Source organism: Tupaia chinensis, unplaced genomic scaffold (genome assembly GCF_000334495.1).
Source record: "Tupaia chinensis unplaced genomic scaffold, TupChi_1.0 Scaffold143584_1, whole genome shotgun sequence".
In the NCBI taxonomy this organism is placed as follows: domain Eukaryota; kingdom Metazoa; phylum Chordata; class Mammalia; order Scandentia; family Tupaiidae; genus Tupaia; species Tupaia belangeri.
Window position 1 is genome coordinate 6,567,225 of NW_006203430.1, and position 27,419 is coordinate 6,594,643.

The 27,419-nt window shown below is 44.9% G+C and overlaps 2 protein-coding genes across 8 annotated transcripts in view; one reads left to right on the top strand and one right to left on the bottom strand.

Moving 5' to 3' along the window:
• The window catches only part of GNAL (G protein subunit alpha L), a 135,872-nt gene extending 125,754 nt beyond the window's left edge, over positions 1-10,118 (top strand). For all 4 annotated transcript variants that reach the window (XM_006164041.3, XM_006164043.3, XM_006164042.3 and 1 more), the window contains exons 11-13: positions 1,948-2,078; positions 4,109-4,176; positions 8,312-10,118. In XM_006164041.3, the coding sequence (XP_006164103.1) occupies positions 1,948-2,078; positions 4,109-4,176; positions 8,312-8,458 (346 nt within the window). In that variant the 3' untranslated portion in view covers positions 8,459-10,118. The remainder of the gene's footprint in view (positions 1-1,947; positions 2,079-4,108; positions 4,177-8,311) is intronic.
• Positions 10,119-10,332: 214 nt separating this feature from the next.
• Positions 10,333-27,419, bottom strand: part of MPPE1 (metallophosphoesterase 1) — a 22,017-nt gene continuing 4,930 nt past the window's right edge. For 3 of the 4 annotated variants that reach the window (XM_014582337.2, XM_014582339.2, XM_014582340.2), the window contains exons 2-11: positions 24,704-25,100; positions 24,510-24,614; positions 20,838-20,946; positions 18,295-18,398; positions 17,612-17,686; positions 15,048-15,156; positions 14,829-14,891; positions 14,618-14,740; positions 12,255-12,395; positions 10,333-11,161 (exon numbers count right to left, since the gene is read on the bottom strand). In XM_014582337.2, the coding sequence (XP_014437823.1) occupies positions 10,979-11,161; positions 12,255-12,395; positions 14,618-14,740; positions 14,829-14,891; positions 15,048-15,156; positions 17,612-17,686; positions 18,295-18,398; positions 20,838-20,946; positions 24,510-24,614; positions 24,704-24,984 (1,293 nt within the window). In that variant the 5' untranslated portion in view covers positions 24,985-25,100 and the 3' untranslated portion in view covers positions 10,333-10,978. The remainder of the gene's footprint in view (positions 11,162-12,254; positions 12,396-14,617; positions 14,741-14,828; positions 14,892-15,047; positions 15,157-17,611; positions 17,687-18,294; positions 18,399-20,837; positions 20,947-24,509; positions 24,615-24,703; positions 25,101-27,419) is intronic. The other variant, XM_027766553.1, reaches the window with a different exon arrangement.

The window sequence follows — 27,419 nt, forward strand, 5'->3', positions numbered from 1 at the left end:
GGGGGCAGTCAGCAGCTCACATTCATATTTACTCTCCAGATGCTGTCTTTCCTTGCTGATAAATTCAGAACCAGAAGCAGTCTCTCTTTTAGTGCATTCACTATACAGATGTACTTAAAAATGAGTAGTCGTGGGACCAGCAGTTAGCATAATGGCTATGTCGCTGGACTCGCACGTAATCGACCGCAGTTCGAGTTCCGGACCTGGTGGCTTAAAACTCACGCCGGGCATGTGTGCGTGCGTGCCCAAGATCTCGAGAGGAGAATGGAGGAGAAGGGATTGCGGCGTGACCATCCCCCCTGGGGGGTGATTTCTCGCTTTCTGTCTCTATGTCTCTCTCTGTCTATCTGGCGAGCACACGCACCCTATAGCAGAAACATCTCAAAAAAAAGAAAAAAAAATTAGTAGTCATCCCTGATGAAGCTCTGAAGGTGCCCTGTCAAGATAATTTAAATGTGGGGAACCAGCAGTTAGCGTAATGGCTATGTCGCTGGACTCCCACGTAGTCAACCACAGTTCGCGTCCTGGACCCGGTGGCTTAAAACTCACGCCGGGTGCATGTGCATGCGTGCCCAAGATCCCGAGAGGAAAATGGAGAAGGGATTGCGGCGTGACCATCCCCCCTGGGGGGGTGATTTCTCGCTTTCTGTCTCTATGTCTCTCTGTCCGTGTGGCGAGCACATGCGCCCTATAACGAAAATCTCTCCAAAAAAAAAAAAGATAATTTAAATGTCTGTTTTGAAAGATTATATCTAGGGATCAAAATGGGCTTTGTTTTGTTTTTGCCATTTTGAAAGTGCCCATTCAGAACATCCACTAACAACTAAACAGTCTCCAAAATTCCTTCCAGTTGGAACCACAGGATAGTCATGTCTGAAGCTGCTCATACTTGCAGAGCGGCAGAAGTGATTATTTCAGAAAGGAACATGGGGCAGATGTGCACCCAGTACACATGGAGAGCTGAAAATCAAACTTTCTTCTGAAACTTTTAGAAACAATTATTATCTAGGAGTACAGGAAGCATGCATTGACATTGCAAAGGGTTTCAGATGATTGGAAAAGTATTTCTTTTCTAAAAAATAATTATTTATTTTGTTTATCATTATTATTATTTCACATGAGTTTTTGCCAGAGAAAGACAGGCAGAGAGAGAGAGAGGGTGAGGGAGCAAGTTACCAGGTCCAGGATTCGAACCGTGGTCAGCCATGTGGGAATTCCAACGCCTTAACCACCACGCCACCTGCTGGCCCCAATTGTAAAAGTATTAAGTGTTCAATGACCATTCTCAGTTTTATGGAATTAAACTAGTTAATAGGAAATAAAAAAGATCAAGAAATACTGGGTAGGGAATCAGCAGTTAGCGTAATGGCTATGTCACTGGACTCCCACGTAGTCGACCGCGTTTCGCGTCCTGGACCCGGCAGCTTAAAACTCACACCGGGCGTGTGTGCGTGCATGCCCAAGATCCCAAGAGGAGAATGGAGGAGAAGGGATTGCGGCGTGACCATCCCCCCTGGGAAGTGATTTCTCACTTTCTGTCTCTATGTCTCTCTGTCTGGTGAGCACATGTGCCCTATAGCGAAAATCTCTCCAAAAAAAAAAAAGAAAAAGAAAAGAAAAGAAAAGAAAGAAAGAAAAGAAAAAGAAATACTGGGTATACAGAAACACACATACCCTGTAGCAAAACAAAAATTTAAATCCTACTTTTGGTACTAGTAAATGTGTATCCCCACTTGAATTAGAAAGTGCTGAAGTGCTAAATTAACCACCTGTATTTGTGAATCCTTGCTTACAGATGGAATGAGGATACTGCTGAATCACAGTTTTACATCCTGTACATTTTCAGGGAGATGATAATGTTCTCCTTTTAGTTTAGTGACTTCTGGGTTAGAAGTACTTTCACCTATATCTGTATGTGAAGTTTGGATGTTTATTTCTCCTCTTTAGGTGGTTACGAACCATTTCTATCATCCTGTTCTTGAACAAACAAGATATGCTGGCAGAAAAAGTCTTGGCAGGCAAATCAAAAATTGAAGACTATTTCCCAGAGTATGCAAATTATACCGTTCCTGAAGATGGTAAGATTTCAAAACAACGTTCTCACAATCAAGGAACAGTCATTTTTTTTAGAAGTCCTGAAACAGTCATTCAGAGATCTCTGATGAATCTCTAAGTTCAATTAGATTAGTCTATCAATTATGTCAATTAATAGTCTCTTCTACTGCCTGTACCCTCATGCACTAACTACAGTGTGAAAATGTCCTATTTAGGATTCTACTTGTGGGACCAGCAGATAGCATAATGGTTACCTCACTGGACTCCCACATTGTCGACTGTGGTTCAAGTCCTGCATTCAAGGGCTTAAATCTCATGCAGGGCATGTGTGTGTGCATGCCCAAAATCCCAAGAGGAGAATGGAGGGGAAGGGATTGTGGCATGGCCAGCTCCCATGGGGGGGGGGGCAGGGCTTTCTTGCTTTTTTGCCTCTTTCCCCTTTCAATGGGGGGGGGGCAGTGATTTCTTGCTTTCTGTCCTCTGTCTCTCTGGCAAGTGCACATGCCCTATAGCATAAAAAACTCTCTCTTAAAAAGAAAAAAAAAAAAAAAGGATTCCATTTGTAGATGTTTCAGAGTTTAACTTGCCATTCAAACTGTGGAACAGAAGAAAAGCCATTTTGGGGTATGACTATGTCATTTACGGGCTAATTCCACACCTTTGTTGAGTCTGGTGTGACTTAAGTGGTAGTTTCCATCTTATTTCCCATGGCAAGCAAGGCTGAGCAAGAGCCTATGGAAGCAAGGCTGCCTCGAATGCTTTGTCTCCAAGCCCATGCTTTTAGTCACTGGATTTGCATGCTTCTGCCTCAGGTGCTGTCATTTTTTTTTTTTAAGATCATTTATTTCTTCCATGAGCCAGACAGAGACAGAACCACTAGGAGAGTCTTGACTCTGCATACTGAAAGCCAACCCCCAGCCTGTGTCAGCTCTAGATCATGGATGATCACACATGTCTGGTGTACTCAAGGAGGTCTCTGAGCACGAACTAGAAGCCTTCCACGTGAGCCAGCCTCGCAGAGCCCATGTTTTAGTGCTATGCCACAGGACAGCCCCCTGCCTTGTCTCTTGCTACAACTTTGGTGATTTCTAATAGGTGACCAGCCATCCCACGCCTCTGAGACTGGGGCCCAGTGTATCCTGTTGTCAGTGAGATGCTTTCATTTTATTTGAGTGAAAGTTACCCCCTTCTCCAGCCTCTTAGTCCATTTGTGCTGCTATATTAAAACATGTGAGCAATTTTCAGACAACAGCTCACAGTTCTGGAGGCTAGGAAGTCCAAGATCAAGACATCACAGCGTCGGCATCTCTGCTTTAGAGATGGCATCTTCTGTGTCCTCACATGACTAAAAGGACAAACAAGCTACTCTGGGCCTCTTGTACAGGGCACCAATCCCATTCACAAAGGTGGAATCCTCATGACCTATCACCTCCCAAAGGCCATATCCTTAATGCTGTTGTTTTAGAGATCAGGTTTCAACATACAAATTTTGAAGGACACAAACATTCAAACCATAACACCTCCAGTGAAATGTTTTAGCAGAACCGTAACTATTAAAATGTTTTTGGAGATGCCCTAGGCAGGCAGATAAGTCAATAGCACAGTGAACTGCAGTGCTGGAAGCCACATGACCAACCTTGGATTCAGATCCATGGGGGTAGGCCTGAAAACGCACTGGATGTGTATGGAGGTACCTAAGACCCTACAAACTAGAGTGCTAGGGGAAAACAATCGTGGTGTCACAATATCCTGCTGAGGGTGTACTAGTCTCTCTTTTTCTCACATGAGCTCACACACGCTATCATTAAAAAGAAAGAAAGAAAGAAAGAAAGAAAGAAAGAAAGAAAGAAAGAAAGAAAGAAAGAAAGAAAGAAAGAAAAATTAAAAGAGGGAAATGAGTGCACATTACATTTTTGGTTTTGCCTTGCCATACTTGTATTTAATGCTATGAATATACAGTAGCCCAACGTCACAATTCCTGTTTCCATAGTTGTATCTTTATTTCACATTGCTTACGTAACTTTCTTTCTTTCTTTCTTTTTAATTTCTGCAGCAACACCAGATGCTGGAGAAGATCCCAAAGTTACAAGAGCCAAGTTCTTTATTCGGGATCTGTTTTTGGTAAGCAAAACACTATATAACACTATATAACATCACTACCTTGGTGTTATATTATTCTTCACAACTTGCAGATTTCTCTTTCATTTTAGTGCAAAAAAAATTAAAATGCATGCATAGTTTTTTTTATAATGTATATCTTCTATGAACTTTTGTAAACCCTCATATTTCTTTCTTTGAATAACCTACAACATGAAGCTGGTTATGAGTTTTCAGTAGATTGAGACTAGTGAATGCCAAGACATCCCCAAGGACATGATCCCAGTAAGATTCCGATGCACTTAACATGATATGGCCAACTGTTCGCTTCTAGAGAAGTGGGGATCTCAGGCTGGGCAGCCCCAGAGACCAGCTGGTGGCCTTTCTACAGGGAGCCAACCCTCCAGCCTGGCTTTTTTCTGTTCTCTTGCCACCACATCCCTGTGAGTCAGCCCTTGAGTCCTACGAGTTAGAAAGTAGCAGTGGTAGGAAACAAAGTCTCTGAGTAAGTTCAGAGGGGCAAGAGCTGGCTCAGGAAGTGAAGGGAAAACTTCTGCAGCTGGATACCTCTGGTAGAGACTGTGCTAAATGCAGTGAGATCGTTTCTCTGTTATCACATTGTAGGAGCCTTTACCACGTTAACAAGCACTGCATGTCTCTTCAATAAGGGAATTTAGTTTGTAGGAGATTAAGGAATTGATCAAATATAAAGACATATACTCAGTGTTCTGCAAAATGCTATTCTCCTGGGAAATGAAAGTTCATTGGCCCAACCCCAGTAGCACAACACCCTGCAATGCTAGATCCACAGAGCAGGCCAAGGTCTGTTTCCCAGGCTAATCTGAACATGCCCAGAGCTCACGTGTGCCCTCCATCTGGCTGGTTGAGAAAGACTGGGGGGACGGGAAGAGGGATGGATGTCGCAGTATGAAACCCTGCTAAAGGTGTTTCTTGGTCTCAGTCTCTATGTCTCTCTCTTATGAAAGAAAAAAAAATGTTTAAACCTAGAGAAAAAGTTAAAAGTTAACAAGTGTGCAAATTTTGGTAATTTTGATGCAGATTAGAAGCAGAGCTTAGCCCTCTTTAAAATAGGCAATGTCCCCTGCCCCCTGCCCCCTGCCAGATGGACCAAACTCGTATTCCCTGACAGTGGCCAAAAACCTTGCTTTTAGACAGCTTTTCAAATGTGAGAGAGAAAGGCATAGGAAATATCCGTTTACTCTTTGAACCGTAGCATTGCCTCGGGTAATGAGAACAGCTAAGCAGTCCTGAGCTGGAACCTGTAACTGCAGACGCAGGGCAGGCTGCACACGTGCCCGTTTATCAGTATTTAATCTAGACAGGAGCAAATCATGGGTGAAACGATGACTTTGGTAACACATGGCCCCAGGGGACGGAGGGAACAGAGGTTATAGACGGAATCGGAGGTGTGCAGGGGACTCTGCTAAGGGAGAAGAAGGACATGAGTTTACCTGGACACAGTGGGAAGGACTCTGCTTTGAGTTCCTCAGGGGCATTAGACACACACACGTTATAGTTATAGCCATTGCATGAGGCAGGGACTGACCTCCAGAGGTTTGTCCCTGACAAGCCCCTCTCCTCCCGCGGAAGGGAGGCAGGAGCTGTCCCCAGAGGTGAGAGGAACTTAGAACCTGGGGAGGCAGAAGTGAGGAGAGCCAAATAGTCAAAGCCCAGAATCCCGCCAGCCCCCAGCAACAGTCCTGTCCCTCAACCTGAGAACCCGCTGCAAGCCACGCCCAGACCTGGCCAGCCTCCAAACCCTTTAATGCAGAAGGTGGTGATGGTGGGGTCAGCCGCGGCATCTTGATGCTCTCAGCCTTGGTTAGTCCTCCTGTGTCTTCTGGGCTATCCGCCTAGCGTTCTTAGCTCAGCTGAGAGTTCTTTCACCTTGACCATCATCTTGGTGGCGTAGTGGCTGAAGCGCTGGACTCCCACAGGGCTGACCACGGTTCAAGCTCCAGACCTGGCAGCTTGAAAAATCACACCAGGCGCATGTGCATACATGCCCAGAATCCCAGGAGGGGAGTGAAAGAGAAGCGATCGTGCTGTGGCTAACCACCCTCGCCCCCAGGGGAGGAGGGGATTTCTCACCTTCCCTCTCTGTCTCTCTCCAGCATGTGCCCTATGGCTAAAAACAAAACAAACCAATGAAAGTCTCAGAGTTGGGGAGCTGCCGGGTAACCCAGCTGAGCAGAGCCTGGACCTATCCAGTTCTTCCCAACAAGTTTATTTTTATCCATTTTCATGAACATCAGTGGACAAAGCAAGTGTGTTGAGAAATTGAAAGTGAAGTTTACAAATTGCAGTAACCACTGTAGCGACTCTATTCCTAACTTTGTTGTTGCTGCTACTCCAGGCCGACTATTACAGACAAAAGCTGCTTTTTTCATCCATTCACTGTATGTGCAGACACCTCGGGTGTTGCAATAGGATTAAAAAGATACATAGCCTGCTCATTTCAGCGTCCATAAGTTTAAAAACGGGGGGGGCCAAAAGTTCAAGAAAAGCCCACTTGTTGCTAAAACCCCCTACCAGGAGTTGGATGAGCATCACTGGAAATACTGGAGGTCCCAGTATTTCTCCGAAGGCAATTTCCCAAGATCTTTGCGGAAAAAGGTGGTGGAGGGGCAGGGTTGGGGGTGAGGAGGAAGTTCAGGATTTCTCTGACACCTCTGGAGAGAGCAGCACGTGGTCTCTTCATCCGCTCCGACTGCTGTCACCAAGCACGGCAGACCGCTGGGCGTTAACAGCGCAGGTCTGTTTCCTCAGAGTGCTGGAGGCCAGGAGTTCAAAGTCAAGGCATAGGCAGGTTAGGTTCCCCCGAGGCCACTCCTCGCGAGCATATGTCACCTCCCTGCTTCTTCTCGAGGTCTTCCCACTGTGTGCGTCTGTGTCCTCCAGTCTCTTCTTATAAGGACACAGTCAAATTGAATCAGAGCCTACTCGACTGACCTCGTTTCACCTTATGAACCCCCCTCTTTCCAGACCCTGCGCCCAGGACAGTTGCCTCTGAGGCCCTGCCCTAGGCCCTGGGCTGCGCAGCACACAGACACCCTCATAAGTCATGATCGATGGTATTTAGCCCCGTGTTTCCCAAAGCTATTTAACCACTGAGTGCTTCCTCCCTGAGGGCCCGGGAACACCCCACTGCTCACAGGGCACCCCCTTAGCAGATGCTGCAGTTCACCCATGTGGAGGAGGAGACGCGTGTCCAGTGCCATGCCACTAGTCACACATAAATATTTAAACTAAACTAATTAAAATGAAAGGAATTATCAGTCAGTCCCTCAGTCACTTCAGGGAAGAGAATATTCCATTGTGACAGAAAGCTTACAGCTTGTCACAGGGCACTGTGTCAGACTGTCGGTCCTGGAAACTCTTCCTGGGGCCCCTCCCTTCAACGGCTGCCTTTTTTCTGTCTCTGCTACCCCTCAGTTCGCCTCAAAGTCCAGATTGTGTTCAATCTCCCCTCCACCCCTGCCTTTTTTATGAGAGAGAGAGACAGATGTAGGCATTTGGATTTTTTAGAATTATTTAATTTTATTTCTTCTTCTTCGCTTTGACCAGGAATTGAATATAATAATATTATCTCAAGAGAGACAGGGAGAGTGAGAAAGCAAGCCACCAGGCTGGGACTCAAACCGTGGTCGGCCATGTGGGAATCCAGCGACATAGCCGTTACATTATATGCTGGCCCCAGATATAAGCGTTTTTAAAGTTTCTTTTTCTGTGAGAAAGAGAGACAACCCACCCCAGCCTTTAGCCAGCCCCAGGCCATAGGCACGCACACACCCATGTGCAAAGTGAGGGCCTGGGACAGGAATGAGGACCTTCCCATGTGGGGCCAGCCTTGCAGAGCATTGCAGGTGCTGCTGTACCACCGTCTGGCCCCGACACAGGCACTTTTTATGGGGTCTCCTCGCCTTGCAGTCCTCCTGCCCAGCCTCCCAATTAGGATAACAGGTATGTACAGATTGGCCCAGGATCAATCCCAGGCCTTCCATGCAGCTTGCAGACCTTAGTGCCGGTCTCGGCCCTAAGTACTCCTGTGTAAACCAAGCAGACAGGCCGCCACCCTCCTCAGGGCTGGAAGTCGAGTTCTGCTCCCATGGTGAGTGGGCGGGGCTCTCTCTTGCAGAGGATCAGCACGGCCACGGGAGACGGCAAACATTACTGCTACCCTCACTTCACCTGCGCCGTGGACACCGAGAACATCCGCAGGGTGTTCAACGACTGCCGTGACATCATCCAGCGGATGCACCTCAAACAGTACGAACTCTTGTGAGGGCCACCTCCCCCTCACTCTGCCGCTTCCCACAGCGACCCGTTCCTCGGGACTAGACCGCCTGTCTGCCAGCCCCATGCCCTGGTAGAATGAACCTAGTGAGTTCCTCGTGTCTTCTGGCTGCCGTCTGTCCTGTTCTGTGTACACCCGAGTGTGACCACCAAGCCTCTGGCTACCTCCATTTCCCTCAGGTTTGGTTTTGTAGCTTTTGTTTTCACTGACCACCACCTTTTCCCCCTCCTTCCATCCATCCATGTCCTTGCAAACCGTCTACTCCCTCTTGGATGACACTGCAGCAAAATCTCTCTGGGCGGGGCCCCTTCATTCGTTCATCCATTATTGAGCCACACTCTTTGCAACTGTCCCTTTACGAAGCTGCTCCTTCTGATCTGATTGGTCCAAGGCATAGTGTAGACCCCCAAGGGACCAAGAGAAACCCTTTTCCAGTCCCATTTAGAATCGCTGCCAGCCTCAGGCATTTGAATTAGAGCTACCTTAAGTCCTTTACACTTAGGCAGAAAACCTACCATACTCCAAACTCTCCCGTCCTGTCTAAAACCATTCTCTAGACTTTCACTATACTTGGGCAGTCTTTCATATATTCTTTTTCTTGTTCTACGCTGGTTTATTACAATGTACAGACTATAAAATGTAATATTCTTTTGTATAACTACTAACGAGAAATCCTTGTAAATCCTGTGCCTTGACCATGGCTATTCCTGTAAAAGAAATGTGTTTTGATTGTGCTGAACAGCTTAATGTCAACATTATCCACCGCTTACTCTGAAAAGGGAATGAATGGTATTTGTAGAGTTTAGGACATTTTATCAGGTTAGTATTTTATTGAAAAATTATAAAATTTTAAAAATGATAAATTATATGCATCAGCTACATCACAGTTGTTGGAACCAACCACTTTTATTTCTGTGAGCCTTAAAAACCTGAACTTAGTTCAAGAGTACAAATTGCAACCTGATCTTCTTTCAGGAAACCAGAGATTCTTTTCTCTTCCATCTGTTTCTTGATTACTTTGCTAGTTAAAGACTCCTGCAAGTTTCCTGAGTATAAATAGATCAACCATTCCCTTAGTCAAAACTTTGGACACAGGGCCCTTTATCCAAGTAAGCCAATAGCAAGAAAAACAGGTATCAATGTTTGTGTCTGACCTAGGAGAATAAGAGTATCTTCATTTGTCTTTCAAAGAAGAAGTGTTTCAATATGTATGGCTGTATCTCACACTTGCAAAATCTGCAAATGCAGTTTCAAAAGTCATGGTGTGGTCCCATACCTAGAAAGGAAGCACTGCTGTGGCCGGGATGCATACGCCACTCGCAATGGCTTTAGGGCATTTTCGTAGGTCTGAGACATTCTGTAAAGATGTCCAAAGTGAAATTTTCAACAATTCAAATCCAGAAAAGTGACAGCCGACATTACTTCATTCATTTTTCTAATCTTTAGTCTTTATTTAGTATTTTAAATATTACTCTATAAATCAGCATTTTTATCCTTTATAAATCATCCAGATTTAAATATTACTCTTTCATAAGATGACAACTTTGTAGACAGTGCAACAAACACATATTTCATACCATCTTCCAGCTCCTCCAATCCTCAAATGCCTCATGACATTAAAGAAAAAAAAAAAAATCAGTTGAATTGAGACACATAAAATTGAAATTATTTCCACTTCTTGCACTTTCAAAGTAACACCTGAAGGACACTGAGTATGAATATGTACCCACACACAAAAGCAAAGCTATAGATTGTTGTTTGCATTATTCCTCATGATTCCCCTCAAAGTAGACATCCTATGTAAACTTTTACACATATTGTCTGGTCTAAAGTTATTCAGACATTTGTTTTTACATACCAAAAGCTAAATCATACTCCATTTCTCAAGTTTTCTTTCATCAGTGACCCACATTAAATTCAGATGTAACAACTCAGTCTCATAGAGACCAAAATCACATTTAATAAACAAAATCTGACTCCATTAAGTTAGCACTGCAGTAGAAAAGTCTGTGAAAATACTATGTTCCTGTACATTGCATCTGTACTTTTATTTTAAATGTACAGCTTTACAATAATAGGAATTTGAGAGCCACCTCAAAGGAGGGCAGAAGCAAAGCCAACGTGCACGTGTGTGCACACGTAATCCCAGGTGTGTTTCAGGGCTGTCCCTTCCTTCCCGGGACAGCAAGGACTGTGTCGTGCATGCAGGTGGTTGGCATTCATGGCATTTACATACTGTACAGATGCAACCTTTGACTATACATATATTTGATAAAAATGAGAAAACAGATTTGTTGTAGAGTACGTGTTTCACTTTTATAGCATGAGAACAGTGTAATCAATTATTTATTCTGCTGTAACTCACATTGGTGATTGAGAACTGCTAGGATGAGCACAGAGACAGCCTGTACCTGGTCACATTGTCCCCTTGACTCTAAGAGAAGCTCTGCCCAAAGTTCCTTTCTTTGGCTTTGATATTTATTACTTAAGGCTAAAGTCGTCTGCTCTTCACGTTGTCTTACGCTTTCTGAGCAGGTTCCAACCAAGAAGAAAAAGGGAGGGTAAGAGCTGAAAGTGAGCTAGTACGAGGACCACCAGGAGCACAGCTGCCCCGCAGTACGTGAGCAGGACCCTGTTCTCCCGTGGGAGGTAGCACTTGGAGAGGGCATGGTCGGTGGCCGTTATGCTGCCCTGGAACAGAAATGGGTTAGTTACGAGAGCACCAGACACAGCTCGAATGCAGCAGTCCGACTTGGGAAACAACAGGGTCCCCTCAGGTGAGGCAGGGCCACTTCCTCGCCTGAGACCGAGGGCACATTGGCTTCCAGCCTGCACGAGTCGCCACCCAAAAACACAGACACTGGCCAGAGAGGAAGGCTAGGACCCAAGCTGGCCCCTGGCACAATGGGTTCCCATAAAATATAGTGGGGAACATTCAGAGAGGCGTCATGGAGATGGAGGCCCAAGTGAGGAGCAGAAAGAGGTTTTCCTACGCCAAAATAAGCAGCTGTTACCTAAAATTGCATGGCCCAGGTTGGGTCCACGGATTGTTCTTTGTAGACACTTTTGCTAGTGGAATGACAGCACAAAGGTTTCCATTTACTTTGAATGGGAAACAGTAAGGCTTCCCCCACCTTCTCTTGATGTGTAAGTATCTGACACAAAAGCACTGTGAACTGGGTGCGGGAACCCATGACAGAAAGGAACTAAAACATCAAATGGTCATGAAGTGAAACATCTTTAATCAATTTGCAAAAAGCAGTAGTATTTCCTGCCAGGGCCGATGGGCATGTTTGGAAAATAAAGAGATGACTGAATGTAGCTAATGAATAAAGATCCTGTTTCCTTAGAAACTTACACACACACACACACACACACACACACACACACACACACACACACACACACACACACACACACACACACACACACACACACACACACACACACACACACACACACACACACACACACACACACACACACACACACACACACGAGTGTGGTAGCAGAGGGCACGCCTGCCCTGAAGGATAAACTCCCACTCTCTAAGATGTGCGACCCCTCACTGCTCATATGAACTGCCCCATAAACACTGTTATGTTTATTTGTTCCCAGAAAGGTGTTTAGAGAGGGGACAGTCTATCCAATTAAGTGTATGGGAAGGAGGATTTATGTATGGCTTTTGTAAATTTTTTACAGAGTGCAGCAATTAAATAGTTGATAACTGTGTTGATTTCAATACTTATGAAAGCTTTCGGACAAAAATAAACTTCCACATTACCATGATGAAACTGGGGTTGTTTCTGTTCCTCCAACTGAAAGACGGGATGCTGACCTCCGGGAGTCCTCCCCCATGGAGCACTTCACAGGCACTGTGCGTGTGTCCACTCAGGACCAGGCGTGGTCGGAGCCACCACAGCAGCTAGCCGCGGCCGAGAAGACAGAAAGGCAGGCTGTTAACACTCGGGCCCAACCCGGGCGACGCTCGTATTGCTGAGCCAAGGGCCACTGGCTACAGCCAATTTCATCACATTAAATACTGAGCCTTTATTTTGCAGAACTGGTTTGTTTTTCCTTTAAAAGCCTTCAGTTTGGGACTGGCTCCATGGCCTGGTGGCTAAGGCAACCAGATCCCACATGGCACAACTCAGTACCAGAAACACAATAGGCACAGGTGCATGTATGCCCACTTCTCATCCAGAAAGGAGAGAAGACTGTGGGAGAAGGGATTATGGTGTGACTATTCCCCATAGTGGGGGCTTTTTCTTCTCCTGGTCTCTCTCTGTCTCTCTGTCTCTCTTTGGTGAGTGCATATACCCTCTAGCAAGAAAAAATATTCTTTGGGGGACAAGTAGGTGGCGTGGTGATTAAGGCACTGGACACTCCCACATGGTCGAGCGTGGTTTGAATCTCAGACCCAGAGGCTTGCTTTCTCACTTTTCCTCTCTCTCTCTCTGGTCATATTAAAAACAAAAAAGAATGGGAACCAGCAGTTAGTTTAATGGCTATGTCACTGGGCTCCCACGTAGTCGACCACAGTTCGCGTCCCAGACCCGGTGGCTTAAAAAACTCACGCCGGGCACGTGTGCGTGCGTGCCCAAGATCCCGAGAGGAGAATGGAGGAGAAGGGATTGCAGCGTGACCATCCCCCCTGGGGGGTGATTTCTCGCTTTCTGTCTCTATGTCTCTCTCTGTCTGTCTGGCGAGCGCACGCGCCCTACAGTGAAAATCTCTCTCAAAAAAAAAACAAAACAAAACAACAAATAAAACAAAACATTTCCAGAAGTGCTTACTTTAAAAAAAAAGAAAAAATGTTTTGGTTTGTTAATACTAAATTCAGTAAGTTCAGCTTCATAGAGAAACTCTGTTCTTTTTCCCAGATTTTTTTTTCAGAGAGATTTATGTTCTAGGACATGTACACTCACCGGAGAGACAGAGACAAAGAGAGATGGGGAGAGAAAGTGAGAAATCAACCCACAGGATGGATGGCCACATCACAATCCCTTTTCCTCCAGTCTCCTCTTGGAATTTTGGGCATGCATGCACATGTACCCAGCATGGGTTTCAGGTCCAGCACTCGAACCATAGTTGGCTTTGTGGGAGTCCAGTGCCTTAACCACTACGCCACCTACTAGCCCCAAAGGTTTTATATTTTTATAATATTTTATTTCTATAAACATGTTTATAAATTTATATATCCTAAAAATATACTTTATTATATACAAATGTAATATATATTCTATAAATATATATTTAAGAAAGCACATTTTTATTAAGTTCCTGAAAACCTGACTCTTAAGTTCCATTTGCATTTCTAAATACATTTAAGTACATTAAGAAAAAAACTTTGAGGGACCAGCAGTTAGCATAATGGCTATGTCGCTGGACTCCTATGTAGTCGACCCCGGTTCGCATCCCAGACCTGGTGGCTTAAAACTCATGCTGGGCACGTGTGTGTGCGTGCTCAAGATCCCGGGAGGAGAATGGAGGAGAAAGGATTGCAGTGTGGCCATCCCCCCTGGGGTGTGATTTCTCGCTTTCTGTCTCTCTGTCTCTCTCTGTCTGTCTGGCGAGCGCACACGCCCTATAGGAAAAACCTTTCCCCAAAAAAAGAAAAAAACTTTGAATACAAAGAATAGCTGAGAATATTATTGACTTGAGATTAGGAATGGAAATTCACTTACTGGGGCAGGGGGAGGAAAAAGTGATTAAACAAAAATTGGAGATATCACCAAACCCTGCCTTCCCTCTTCCAGCCACTAACTCTGAAACCCAGGTCTGTGTGCCAGTGCACTCCTATGCTAACCTTGAAGCACTGCTAATTAAAATGCAAGCAGAGGGCCAGCAGGTGGCATTGGTGGTTAAGGCACTGGATCCCATATCACCAACTCCACAGTTTGAATCCCAGACCTGGTGACTTAAAAAAAAGATGGGGTGCATGTGCATATGTGCCCAAAATCCCAAGAAGAGAATGGAAGAGAAGGGCATCCCCCCCAGGTGTGATTTATCATTTTCCTTCTCTGTCTCTCTCTGGCAAGCCCACACAACCTGTTGCAAAATCTGGATAAAAAAAAGAAAGAAAGAAACACAAGCAGATGAGAGATACACTGTGACAGGGAGTCACATCACAATACTCTGGCAGACCTTTTGAGAAGCCTCCCGAGAGAGCACATCATATTTCTCCTTAAACGGGATGTTCCTTTCCTCTGGCAGAGCCGCATCTTCCCCAGAGCAGTTAGCATCACTCCTCCGATATAGTGGGTAATGCTGTCCGGGATGTAAACAGGTCAGCTGGAATTTCATGAAACCCTGGAATGCTCTGCCCAGCAGGGGCTGCTCCTCTCCCCTACCTCACCTGCAGGAGGACTGGGGCAGAGGCGGGGAGCAGCTGCCCTTCACACCAGCGGGTCCTGTGTTTCTGGTGGTTAGAAGACAGACCGTTAATCCAGTAAACCTAACACTCATCAAGTGGCAGGAACGGAAGGAGTTTTGGGAGGCAGGGGGCTGAGAAATTAACAAAAATAGAAAAAGGCACCGGAACAGAAGGCACTGAGACACTGAAGCAGCATCCTACCTGTCGAGAGCAATTCAATTTGTGAGAAACTTCAATGAGCTCAGCTTCTGCTTGTGAGCAGATGTGGCAGCCGTCCCCTTCCAGAGCGACGCTGTTGACCATCACGAAGCTAGGTAGGCAGAAACAAGGCAGGTCAGGGCTGCGGGTTTACCTGTGTTTTCTTTCTTCCCTTGTTCCCGTGAAAACAAAACTATCCACAGTATGAAGAAAACAGCATGGAAGACCTTTAAACCCCCAGTCTAGTTTTGTCTCTTTTTAAGTACAAATCAATGTTAACAAAACAAATAGCATTTATTGGGAATTGACTGCAAGACTGGGTAAATGGATTTTTTTTTTAAGAGAGATTCTTTTGCTGCAGGATACGTGCACTCGCCAGAGTCAGAAAGCAAGAAATCACCGCCCCGCCCAGGGGAGATGGCCATGCCACAATCCCTTCTCCTCCATTCTCTCAGGATCTTGGGCACACATGCAACACACACCCAGCGTGAGTTTCAAGTCACAGGCCCAGGACTCCAACCGATGTCAGTGATGTAACCATTACGCCATCTGCTGGTCCTAGGTAAATAGATCTTTAACCCTTTCTTTACTTGTGAGCAATTCCAGCCGACAGATGTCCTGAAGTCAGACTACCTCTAAGTTCAGCATCTAACCAGAACTGAGTGTCCTTGGTCAAGTTAATTAACCAATCTGTGCATTTCCTGTAACAATGGAGTTAAGAACAGTACGCCCAAGTCATCAGCTGGTTGTGAGGGTTAAGTGGAATACTAGGGCAGGTGCTGAGAACAGAACAGAGCCTGCCACTGGGAAGCACTCAGTACACAGCAGATACTGTTATCATTATGCAGAGTGAGCCACGGGGATAATCCCAAACTAGGAAAGTAATGAAGTCAGTTATGATTATCCTCCCCAAGCACTTTACCTTAACTCTATGTTTTCTGGACTCCCACTAAGTATGCTCATGCCACTCGGGCATACAAAGTTACCTGCCAGCAGGGTCTGCTTGAAATATAACCCATTCTAGAGAGAAGGAGCTAAATGATCAAGTGAGCTGAGATATGATAAATGTGTTTTAAGTGTCCTAAACATTACGCTTTGGGGAAATAACTGTTGACTCAGGAAAGGAAGCTACCTACTGTAGATCTGCCCTGCAGGCAGAGGGAAGGAATGGTGGGCATTTGCAGAGAACACATTGAGCTATCTCATCTCTGGGTGCTTTACAGAGATGACCTCATTGGACAGCCCAGGGAGCTGCTAGAGCCTAAGGAAACAGAGTGCTGGGCACCCACCACAAGGGTATTATTCAGGTAGAAAAAAGCCTCTTCCACTTTTCTCCTGCACTTTGTCTGCAATACAAGGGAGTCTTTGAAAGTTCATGGGAAATGTGTGTTATGAAAAAACTATGCATGTATTTCACAAATTTTTGCAGCAAAATATACTCATGCTTTATCCCATTTTGCTTGCCCAATGTGCTGCAAACACACACACAAGCCGGAGAGCTAGAGATGGGCACTGACATGCCTGGTGGTGGGAAGCCGACGCTGATGGCCTGGTGAGGGGTTAGGATGCTCTGGTCTGGGTGCAGAAAGTCAAGGGTGAGGGCAGTGAGTAGTCTTGGAGCTACAGGTACACCCGCGCACACTTGCTACCAAATCCCAGGACACTGTAACTATGGCAACTGCCTTTGTGAAGGATAGTAAGTACATTTTGATCAAATAAAAGACTCTTCTTTTTTTTTTTTTTTTTGGAGAGGTTTTTGTCATAGGGCGTGTGTGCTCGCTAGAAAGACAGAGAGAGACAGAGAGACAGAAAGCGAGAAATCACCCCCCAGGGGGGATGGCCACACTGCAATCTCTTCTCCTCCATTCTCCTCTCAGGATCTTGGGCACGCACGCACACGTGCCCAGTGTGAGTTTAAGTCATAGGATCCGGGACTTGAACTGCAGTAGACTACATGGGAGTCCAGCGACATAACCATTATGCTAACTGCTGATCCCAAAGACTCCTTTACAAGGTGGACTGGTAACATTTACAACACCCAGAGACAGTGCAGAAGAAAGAAGATCGCTCCCATAGTGGCTAGGCAGGTGCCTAACCTGCCCATTCACTATGGATTGTGAAGGAAACCAAGGCGGTTTGAAGTTCCCATCTAATGGTGACCCAGGACGAGGACAGCTTCAGGTTTTGTTGTCAGAGAGTATGAACTGGTTCAAACACAACATGAATCTGGCCTAGGATGGCAGTCCACTTTTAAAAATGATGTTTCCGGGCAGGTTCTGTGACCTGGTGGTTAAGGCAGCTGGATCCCACATGGCCAACCCCACACTTGAATCCTGGCACATGTGTGTGCATGCCCAAAATTCCAAAAGGAAGGAGAGACAGAGGAAAAAGGATTGCAGCATGACTATTCCCCATGGGGTGGGGTGTGGGGGAGACTTCTCTCCCTCTCTTTCCATTTCTCTCTCTCTCTCTGAAGAGTGCATGTGACCTCTAACAAAAATTAAAAATTAAGAAATGAAGCGTCCAAGGACTAAAGGTATTCTTAAGAATTCACAAATAATACTCACTTAATTCCTTTCCAAGAAAACAAGCTTTCAGAGTTGAAGACTTTCTCGAATCGCCTTACTTTATATGTGTTCATCCTATATTCAAGTAAAAAGAAAGATTTTTCAGAGCAAGCCATTTTAGAACCTATTTCCATGAACATGAAAAATCATTTCCAGGACTTGCGTGTCTGACTAACATTGTCTGACTAATACTGTTTGTTCAGGACTACCGAGGTTCAAATCTCAGCTCTTACTTACTATGAGGCCTGGGCAAGCTCCCCAGGTTACACATTGGTACAATATGTAAAATAATAAAATGAAATTAGTTAATATATGTGAAAGTAAAGTACCTAAACAGGCTGGCATATCATGAGCACTGTAGCACTATACAAATGTTGGATATTAAAGTCGAAATGGTCTATTTCCTGATTTCCAAAGAAAATAATTGGTCATTAGATGCACATTTAAAGTTAGATATTCCCCATGAGTACATACAACTCATTCATTCAACAGATATGTGTTGAAGGTGCACTAAATACCAATATTTAAAATGCTTTAACCTGTTCATATTTCAGAGCTTACATCTTTTGAGGAAAAGACATTCCTCAATATAGCCCAAATAAGGCTTTTCCTTGAATTTTAGCAGGTCTATAACTAGAGGTAACAAAAGCTCTCAGGGTACAATGCTTTAGTAACCCACTTACTCATAGTGGAAGCCAATGTCATGATTGCCGACAACCACCTTCAGCTGCACATTACTGGGGTGTCTGAACATTTTCTGAAACCGTTGCACATCATCCGCCCAGGCCTGAGGGAAAAAGAATTACTGCTGGAGAGACAGAGAACCCTCTCTTTCCTGTGGCTATGAGCACGGTCTGTATTTTGATATAAGAACTTAATTCCTCCAAATCAAAAGCTCATAAAGCTAATATAGAACATTTTTAACTCTATGTAATACTTGTTTTTCTTAAATGATAGTCCATACTTTAAAGTATTTAACTTTTTTTAGAGGTTTTTAGGTTTCTTTTTTTTTTTTTTTTTTTTGCATTAGGGCATGGCACTTGCTGTAGAGAGAGAGACAGTGAAGGCAAGTGATAAATCACCCCCCAGGGGAGATGGCCACCCTGAAATCTCTTCTCTATTCTCCTCTCAGGATCTTGGGCATGCATGCACACACACCTGGCATGATTTTCAAGCTATAAGGTCTAGGACTCAAACCATGGTCAGTCATGTGGGAGGTCCAGCAATGTAACTGCTATACCACCTACTGGCCCCCATACTTTAAATTATTGAACTTGACACCAAAATTTACTTAACTAATATCCTCCCCCCATCTTTGGCAATCCCCCAAAATGTTTTATTCATACACTTAATGTTTCAAGATCCCCTAAAGACCATAAACTCCAAGGTTGAGAACTGCTTCAGATCTGGACATGTTATAAGATCAGGCTCTTAGAAAATATCGTGTAAATCATTCATGTGTCTCAATTGAAGAATGAGAACATCCTTCAGAATCAGTATTTCCTTATGGCTACCACTATGGGAATGAGAACTAATTGTGATTGTAATAAATATCTCAAGATTATTCTGACATTGCTTTAATTATTAAAGTTTCAAAGTTAAGTTAGTATAAATCTTATTTTTATAAGCCTAAAAATATCAACAGATCAAACACAAGATAGGCAAAAAAATATCTCTATTCTGGATAGTAATCGACTTTATCCTATAAGTTATAAATGTGGCACAACCTAGCAAGATAGAGCCCCTCAACAGGGATCAGTAGATGGCATAATGGTTATGTCGCTGGACTCTCCACGTAGTTGACCATGGCTCGAGTCCTGGCAGTGGCTTAAAACTCTCACTAGGCACAAGTGAGTGCAGGCCCAAGATCCCAAGAGGAGAATAAAGGAGAAGAGATTGTGGCATGGCCATGCCCCAGGGGGGAGATTTCTTGCTTGCTTTCTCTCTGTATCTCCAGTGAGTGCATGCACCCTATTGAAAAAAAAATCCTTCAATATATTTATGACTGTTTCACTTTAATATTTAAAGTTAGAATAATATAAAATCAGAATAATAAACTTAGGAAATATGTTGTCCTTAATTTGCAAAAGCAGCACATATGTCCACCTTCATTTACAACTGGTTGCTTTTCTCACACAGCACATCCATGATCTCATATTTAATTATAGCCTGGGTAATAAAGCACTGAAATTCTGTAAGCAGTAGGCTCCTATCACATCTGGACCAATACTTTGTTTTTGTACTGTTTTTGGACTGTTCTAGGGAATGCCAATGAATTTTTAAAAATCCCCCCTCCCCCCAAATAAACTCCCTCTTAAAAACTGAGCAACTGAACATCTCTTTTTTCTTTAGAGAGATTTTTGCTATAGGGCATGTGTGCTTCCTGGAGAGAGAGAGAGAGTGTGAGTCAGTGAGAGGGAAAGTGAGAAATCACCTTCCAGGGGAGTGGCCACGCTGCAATCCCTTCTCCTCCATTCTCTTCTTGGGATCTTGGGCACGCATGCACATGCACCTGGCATGAGTTTTAAGTCACCGGGTCCAGGACTCAAACCACGGTCGACTATGGGGAAGTCCGGCAATTTAACCATTATGCCATCTGCTGGTCCCAGCAACTGGACATTTTTAACTAAGCAGCATTTTTTTTTTCATCCATTCCTACAATGTAATAAGCAAAGCGCTCTCACAGTTAAGGTGAGAATACCCTTTCACTCAGTCTCGTAGAAAGGCTTACATCAGCCCAGTGCCCAGCAGGGGTCTCAGGCCCCACCAAAGGCACAGGGACCTCACACCCAATCCGCATGGTTCCATCTGGACCTCTCATACAGAAGAAAATAAAGGAAGAATAGCAAGTAACTTTCAGTGTGCAATTCTCATAAGAAAAGAATGTAAAGCTAAATGTACATTTCAACATACAGTCTATAATTCTGGTAACAACTGAAAAAGCGTCTATTTGCCTGTTTTCCTCTCTCCCCAGAGGTTTAGAGGACTGTACACTCCAACCAAATGAACGTCTGGCTAATCTGCATATTTCCTACATAGACCAAAGAAAAGATGAACCAACCTCACTCTTAGACATGAATCCTGAGACGCTTCAGGGGCAACTGCACGTTCTTACTATCGATACTGGGCAAAGCTTTTAACTCAATCCACTTTGCTTCTTAGACTCTCTGGGCTGCTTCATTGGGCCCTCAGAGCAGGAGCTGGTTTCTGGATCACAGGGTCCTACCTGGGAGGAGCTCCACTTCCCTTCATCAAAGATATCCCCCAGGATGAAGATGACTTCCGGCTGCAACAGCCACAGAGCTGTCTGGAAGGCTCTCTCCATTTGCCATTCCCTTGAGGCCAACAACAAAACAAAAAGTACAGCATCATTCTGTTTCTTGGGTGGAGGTTACCTGTGTCATATGGTCTCCTTTTAAAGTGAACTAAATGGTCCCATGTTTCTTCTTTATGACCCTACTCTTGTATCCCTACCCTCTGCTTGAAAGGGCCAACAAGTATGCATCGGATTACATGTGGGGAATTAAACCACCAAAGGAGACTCAGACACACACCTCCACACACCTCCACACACCTCCACACACCTCTCCAAGGCTGACTTCCTCTCTGTGGTGTCCAGGCTCACCCACACTGCACCCCAAGGCCATCACTCACTCAAGAAAGCCCAGGGATCTCAGAGAGCTTGGTGCAGCTTCCAAAGATGCAGCCTACACTGATTTTGTACCACAAGAAGTCGACGGCAACTAGCTTAAGTTTTACTTATTAAAGTGACTCCCACTTCCTTCTTCGGGGGAAAACAATGAGAGATACAGACTAATCAAATCAAACCAACCAGTATCTAATCTAATCCAATCAACCAATATCAAAATAGTGATTACTGGGGCCGACTCCCACATGGCTGCAGCTCACTTTCTCTCTCTGGTCAAATTTAAAATAATAATGATGATGAATAAAACTAAATAAAATATTTTTTTAAAATAATAGTAAATCCTGTAGACTTGGGACATAGAAGTAGTGATTTCCAAGGTAAGACAAGCAAACAAAAAGAGCCTAGGATCTGCAGTTTGACAGGCAATGGCTTAACCGCCCAACTCCACCCACTGACAAGCTGTGTGGCCTTGAAAATGTTGCCTACTCTGTTTCCCAGTCTGTTCATTGGTAAATGGACCTAAGTCTTCAATCACAGGACAGTTATGGGATTAAATAAGAGAGCGTTTGCAAAGTGCCCAGCACAGCACAGACACACAATACTTGTTCCAAAATGTCAATGTAGGAGCCAAGTGGTGGCACAGTGGTCATGCGATTGGACCAGCATGAGAAAGGTCCCACATTCACATCACAGAACCTCTCTGAGTATGCTGGTGTGTGTGCAGTTGTGCCCATGATTCAGGCTGGCTAAGACAGAGGAGGGGGTGGATTGTGGCATGAAGACCCTTCCAGGAGTGTCTCTCCCCCCAAAAAAGGAAGAAACTTTTTATTTTAATGGCAACGCTTTCTCAGTCCTTCCTTCTCCCTGACTCCTACCTATGCCATTTCCCTAGTATTCCCAAATCTTCCCTCCTCTTTAAAGCATGATCCCAGCAGAAATTCTATGTCCTGGGATATATGTATAGGGGAAGGTACTTTTTGGTCAGAGGAGGCTTTTCAGACCCCAAGTAAACTATTGCATGGTACGCATCACTACTTAAAGGTTTTCCACTCAAGAAACATTTCAATCTATTTCTCAGTTTTTCTTGATTTGCTGTTATTCACTCTGGAGAGGGAAGCATCTAGGAACAGCAGCAGCAAGAAGGCAATGGAGGCACAGGACACAAACAGAGGTCAATCCACAAGACCCAAGTACAGTCACGGAAACTGCAGTTTCACCTGGCCTTCTCTACTCATGCCTCCTTTGGGTTAAAACTCCCAGGAAGAAGACACAGCAGCCTTCCTCCTTCCTTCTTTGTTTGTCTCCTTCACCCGCCCCTGGGGACATCACACATTGCACCATCCACCTGACATCAGTGCTTTCCACCCAAAGCACTCTGAGGGAACTTCTGCTCACAAGAATAGACTTATTCGGAGGCACAATGAAGCCACGTTGAGAGAGAGGGGTCGCCAGGGGTGAGGACAGGAGTACCCATCAATGCCTGCAGGCAGACTCCGGTCACAGCAGCCCAAGTGCTCATCCACAGAGGGTGAGTCAGCAGAACGTGGTGCATGCGTGCAACGGAGTATGACTCAGCCCGATCAGGAAGGAAATTCTGAAATGCTACCACACAGATGAACCTTGAGGACTTTATGCCAAGTGAAATAAGCTAGTCACAGACAGACAAATACTGTATGATTCCACTTATGTAAGGGATCTACAGTAGTCAAATTCACAGACAGAAAGGAGAATGGTGGTTGCCAGGAGTTAAGTGTTTAATGGGTACAAAGTTTGGGAGGATGGAGAAGTTCTGGAGATGGATGGTGATGATGGTTGCACAACTATGTAAAGTACGTAACACCAGGGAACTGTATGCTTAAAAGTGGTTAAGGGCCTAGCCTCTGTGGTACGGTCAGTAGCATACCAACTGAGGAGCTGGAAGCCATGTGCCAACAGCAGCAGTTTGAGTCCCCGGCCCAGTCAGCCTGAAACACATTGGGCAAGTGTACTCACATCCAGGATCCTGGTAAGCTAAAGGACTGGAGGAATGGTATCAATGCACAACCAGACCCGGTGAAGGTTGGTCTCTCTCTCTCTCTCTTGCTCTCTCTCGCATTCGTTCAAATGCTCTACCAGGAACAACAAAACAGAATTGTTTTTAAAAACTGGCTGAGATAGCCAACCGTGATGGCTCAGCAGCAGTGCAATGCTCCATGATGCTGAAGCCATATGAGAGTGCCAGGTTCGTGTCCTGAGGTCTCCCCGTACACACACGGAGTGCATACACACACGCCCTCAATTCCTGGTCTGCTGAGGCTGGGATGGATCAGGGCATGATGACCCTGTCGGGAGAGCTTAGTCACTCTCTCTTTCATAGAAGAAATAAAGTTTTAAAAAACTAGCTGAAAAGATGGCTAAGATGATACTTAATGTTATACATATTTTATCACAATTAAAAATAAGTAGAAACAGGAAAAGCTTTCAGGTGGAAAACCAGGTGGACTCTGCTGGGCAGGGCTGCCCTGGGGAGGCAGGACTGGCCCCTCCCAGGAGAAACCACAATCAGCTCTGCTCCTCTGGCTGCCAGAGGAGGGGACAATGTACAGGCTCAGCATCATACACCAGCCGAGGCGAGAGGGGACCAGCAACCCAGACCATGTCCTTCCCCTGCCCAGGGACCACTCCCAAGGCTGGGCACTGCACAGGCGTCGTCACATAGCCGGGAGGTTTCTTCCATCAGCCCAGGTACGAACAAGGAGCAAGGGCTGAGAGGGGCCCTGCTGACCTGTCCAGTCATGGAGCTGATCAGAGGCCCAGATGTGACTCCCAAATGATGACTTTCAAACCACAATGAGGCTTCAACAAGTTCATGGAAAATATGAATCATGAAAAAATATGCACAAAGTTCCATTTTTTTAACAAAATAAAGTCATACTTTTTCTACAAACTTTCTGGAGTCTCCTCATGTATAATAAATGCTCAATAACTATAAATAGTAAGTTTAAAGAATTAAAGTCGAATCCCCCCCCACTGTCCTTTTTATTTATGTACTTATTTATTTATTTACTTTAGTTTTGTTTTGTTTCTTGGAGAGGGGAGCAGGTTTGTTATTGTTATAGGCCATATGCACTCACCAGAGAGATACAGGGAGAGAGAAATATTGAGATAGAGAGAGGGAAAGGGAGAAGTCATTCCTTCTGGGGGATAGCCTTGCCACAAACTCTTCTCCTCCACCCTCCTCACAGGATTTTAGCATGCACACACACATACCTAGCATATTTCCCAATCCGCCAGGTCCAGGCCTCAAACCATGCACTCAGCCATGTGGGATCCAGCCACCTTAACCACCAGACTACCTGGATGGCCCCAACTGTCCTTTTTGGGGAGGAAAATAGCAAAGAGTAACCCGAAGCCATGAAGTCCAATCTGTGAATTTCAGAAGGCTTCCTCCCTTGAGTCCTTACCTTCGTAACTTGTCTAGCCAGTGGCCTCTCACTTTCCCAAGCAAGTGGGTATCAGCCAAAAACATGGCTTTCAGTACAGGTTCAGGAGTCTCCTGGTCACCTCTAGAGGCTGGAGTTTTCACTTCAGGCCAGTTACACTGAAAAATCACTACGTAATAGACTAAAAATTCACAAAATAGGAGCACAGCAAAGACAACAGCGATGAGTTTCAACAGCAATGCGCTCCTCCTCTTTAATGGAAGAAAATTCTGCCTTCCGAGCCCCAGTCTGGGCACAGCCATTTCTCGTGCCCAGGAATTGCCAAGAACTCAGAGTAAAATCCATCAAGAATTCGCCATGAGAGAATCTTGTAGAACCCCAGGCAGGGCAAAGATGGCATCCAGTCTTAGCTGCGTACCTACAGGGAAAAGGGAGAGAACTGGGTTATGTTCCCTAATAATGCCCAGTATCCTTACTGCCCTCTATTAAAAACTAATGAGGAGGGACCAGCAGTTAGTGTAATGGCTATGTCGCTGGACTCCCATGTGGTCGACTGCGGTTCAAGTCCCAGACCCATTGGCTTAAACTCATGCTGGGTACGTGTGCATGAGTGCCCAAGATCCTGAGAGGAGAATGGAGGCAAAGGGACTGTGGCATGGCCATCCCCCCCGGGGGGGGTGATTTCTCACTTTCTATCTCTCTCTCTCTCTCTGTCTTTCTGGCAAGCACACGAGCCCTAGAGCAAAAAACCCTTTAAAAAAAAAAAAAAAAACTAATGAGGGGGACCAGCAGAAGGCATAATGGTTACATTGCTGGACTCCCACATAGTCAACTGCGGTTCAAGTCCTGGACACAGCAGCTTCGAACTCACTCAGGGTACATGTGTATGTGTGCCCAAAATCCCAAGAGGAGAATGGGGAGAAAGGATTGCAGCGTAGCCATCCCTTGTGGAGTGATTTCTTGCTTTCTGGCTCTCTGTCTCTATCTCTCCAGCAAGCACACATGCCCTATAGCAAAAATCTCTCTAAAAAAAAAATGAGGAAGCAGGATGGTAACACAGCAGGAGTGCAGTGCTCTGTGAAGCTGATATACATGGGAAGGTCCGAGGTTCACATCCCAAGACCTCCCTGAGCATGCCAGCCATACATGTGCCTATGATCTGATATTGGCTGAGGCCGGGAGTCACACCATGGAGACACTACTGGGGATGCCTCTCTGTCTCTCTTTCTCTCTCTCTCTGTCTTTGTCATTCACAAAAGAAAGAAAAAATAACTAGTAAGTCAGAGAACTAATGAGTCAGAATCTTACCTCCATTCCCAAGTTAATTGTTTCTTACTTTGACAATGACAATACACCAAATTACTCATAAGGAAATAGATTCCCTTGACTTCTTTGAGAGGTCTCTATACCTCCATATGAGAATGATCCTCCCACTAAGATGACAAAGTTTTAGCAACACTCCAGAAAGCATCAAATGGGAATCCATTCAGAAGATATGGGTTAGGGTAGGAAATATAATGGGAAAATTCAACAAATATTTTGTAAGTGTAATTTGACTCCCCAAAGGATTCACCACCATTCCTCCATGACCTTAAAAATCAACAAGTCTGGAGCCAGTAGGTGATACAGTGGTTAAGGCACTGGACTCCCATGTGGTCGGCTGTGTTTTGAGCCTTGGACCCAGCAGCTTATGCCGGGTAAGTGTACATGCACACCTAAAATCCCAAGAGGAAAATGGAGAAGGGACTGTGGCATGGTCAACCCCTCAGGGGGTGATTTCTCACTTTCTGTCTCTCTGTCTCTTGGCTGAGCACCAGTACCCAATAGCAAAAATCTCTCTCAAAAAAAAAAAAAAAATCAGTAGGTTGGGGCTAGCAAGTGGCATTGTGGTTAAGGTGATAGACTTGTATATGGCTGACCATGTTTCAAGTCCCAGGCATGGCAGCTTGAAAATCACATCATGCACATGTGTATGTGCCCAAAATACCAAGAAGAATTGCAGTGTGGCCATGCCCCCCAGGAGATGGTCCCTCTATCTATCTCTGACTCTCTCTGTCTCTGTCCAACAAGTATACACGCCCTGTAGCAAAAACCCAAAAGAAGAAAATCAACAGGTTATAAGCCCCCTGTAATGTGTTGCCTCGAGTGAAGTCATCACTTTTCTACTACACTTTCCCATAAGAATAATGAATATTCATGGATAATATGCTTCAAAAATGCAAGCAATTCATTCCACATTGACTCAGAGGTCAGGATCTGACAGAGCTGCCACCATAGCCTTGACACTCTGGATGGCCTTCTTTTATCATATTTATGTGCAGTGGCTTCTCTATAGGAACTGTTTAAGAATTCATTCTGAATCTTATATGAACTTTGTATCTTGCAAAAAAAAAAAAAAATCTACTCTGAGCTTCAGAAGAGAAAGCTGACAAAAGGCTGCCCTGAGGTAAGTAATAAGAAGAGGCATTCTGGGGGACCAGCAGATGGTATAATGGTTACATTGCTGGACTCCCACGTAGTCGACCACAGTTTGAGTCCCAGACCTGGAGGCTTAAAACTCACGCCAGGGGGGCCAGCAAGTGGCGTGGTGGTTAAGGTACTGGACACTCCCACATGGCCGACCATGGTTCAAGTTCCAGGCCTGGTGGCTTGCTTTCTCACTTTCTCTCTCTCTCGTCAAATTAAAATAAATGAGTGAATAAATAAAATAAAATAAATGTTAAAAAAAAAAAAAAAA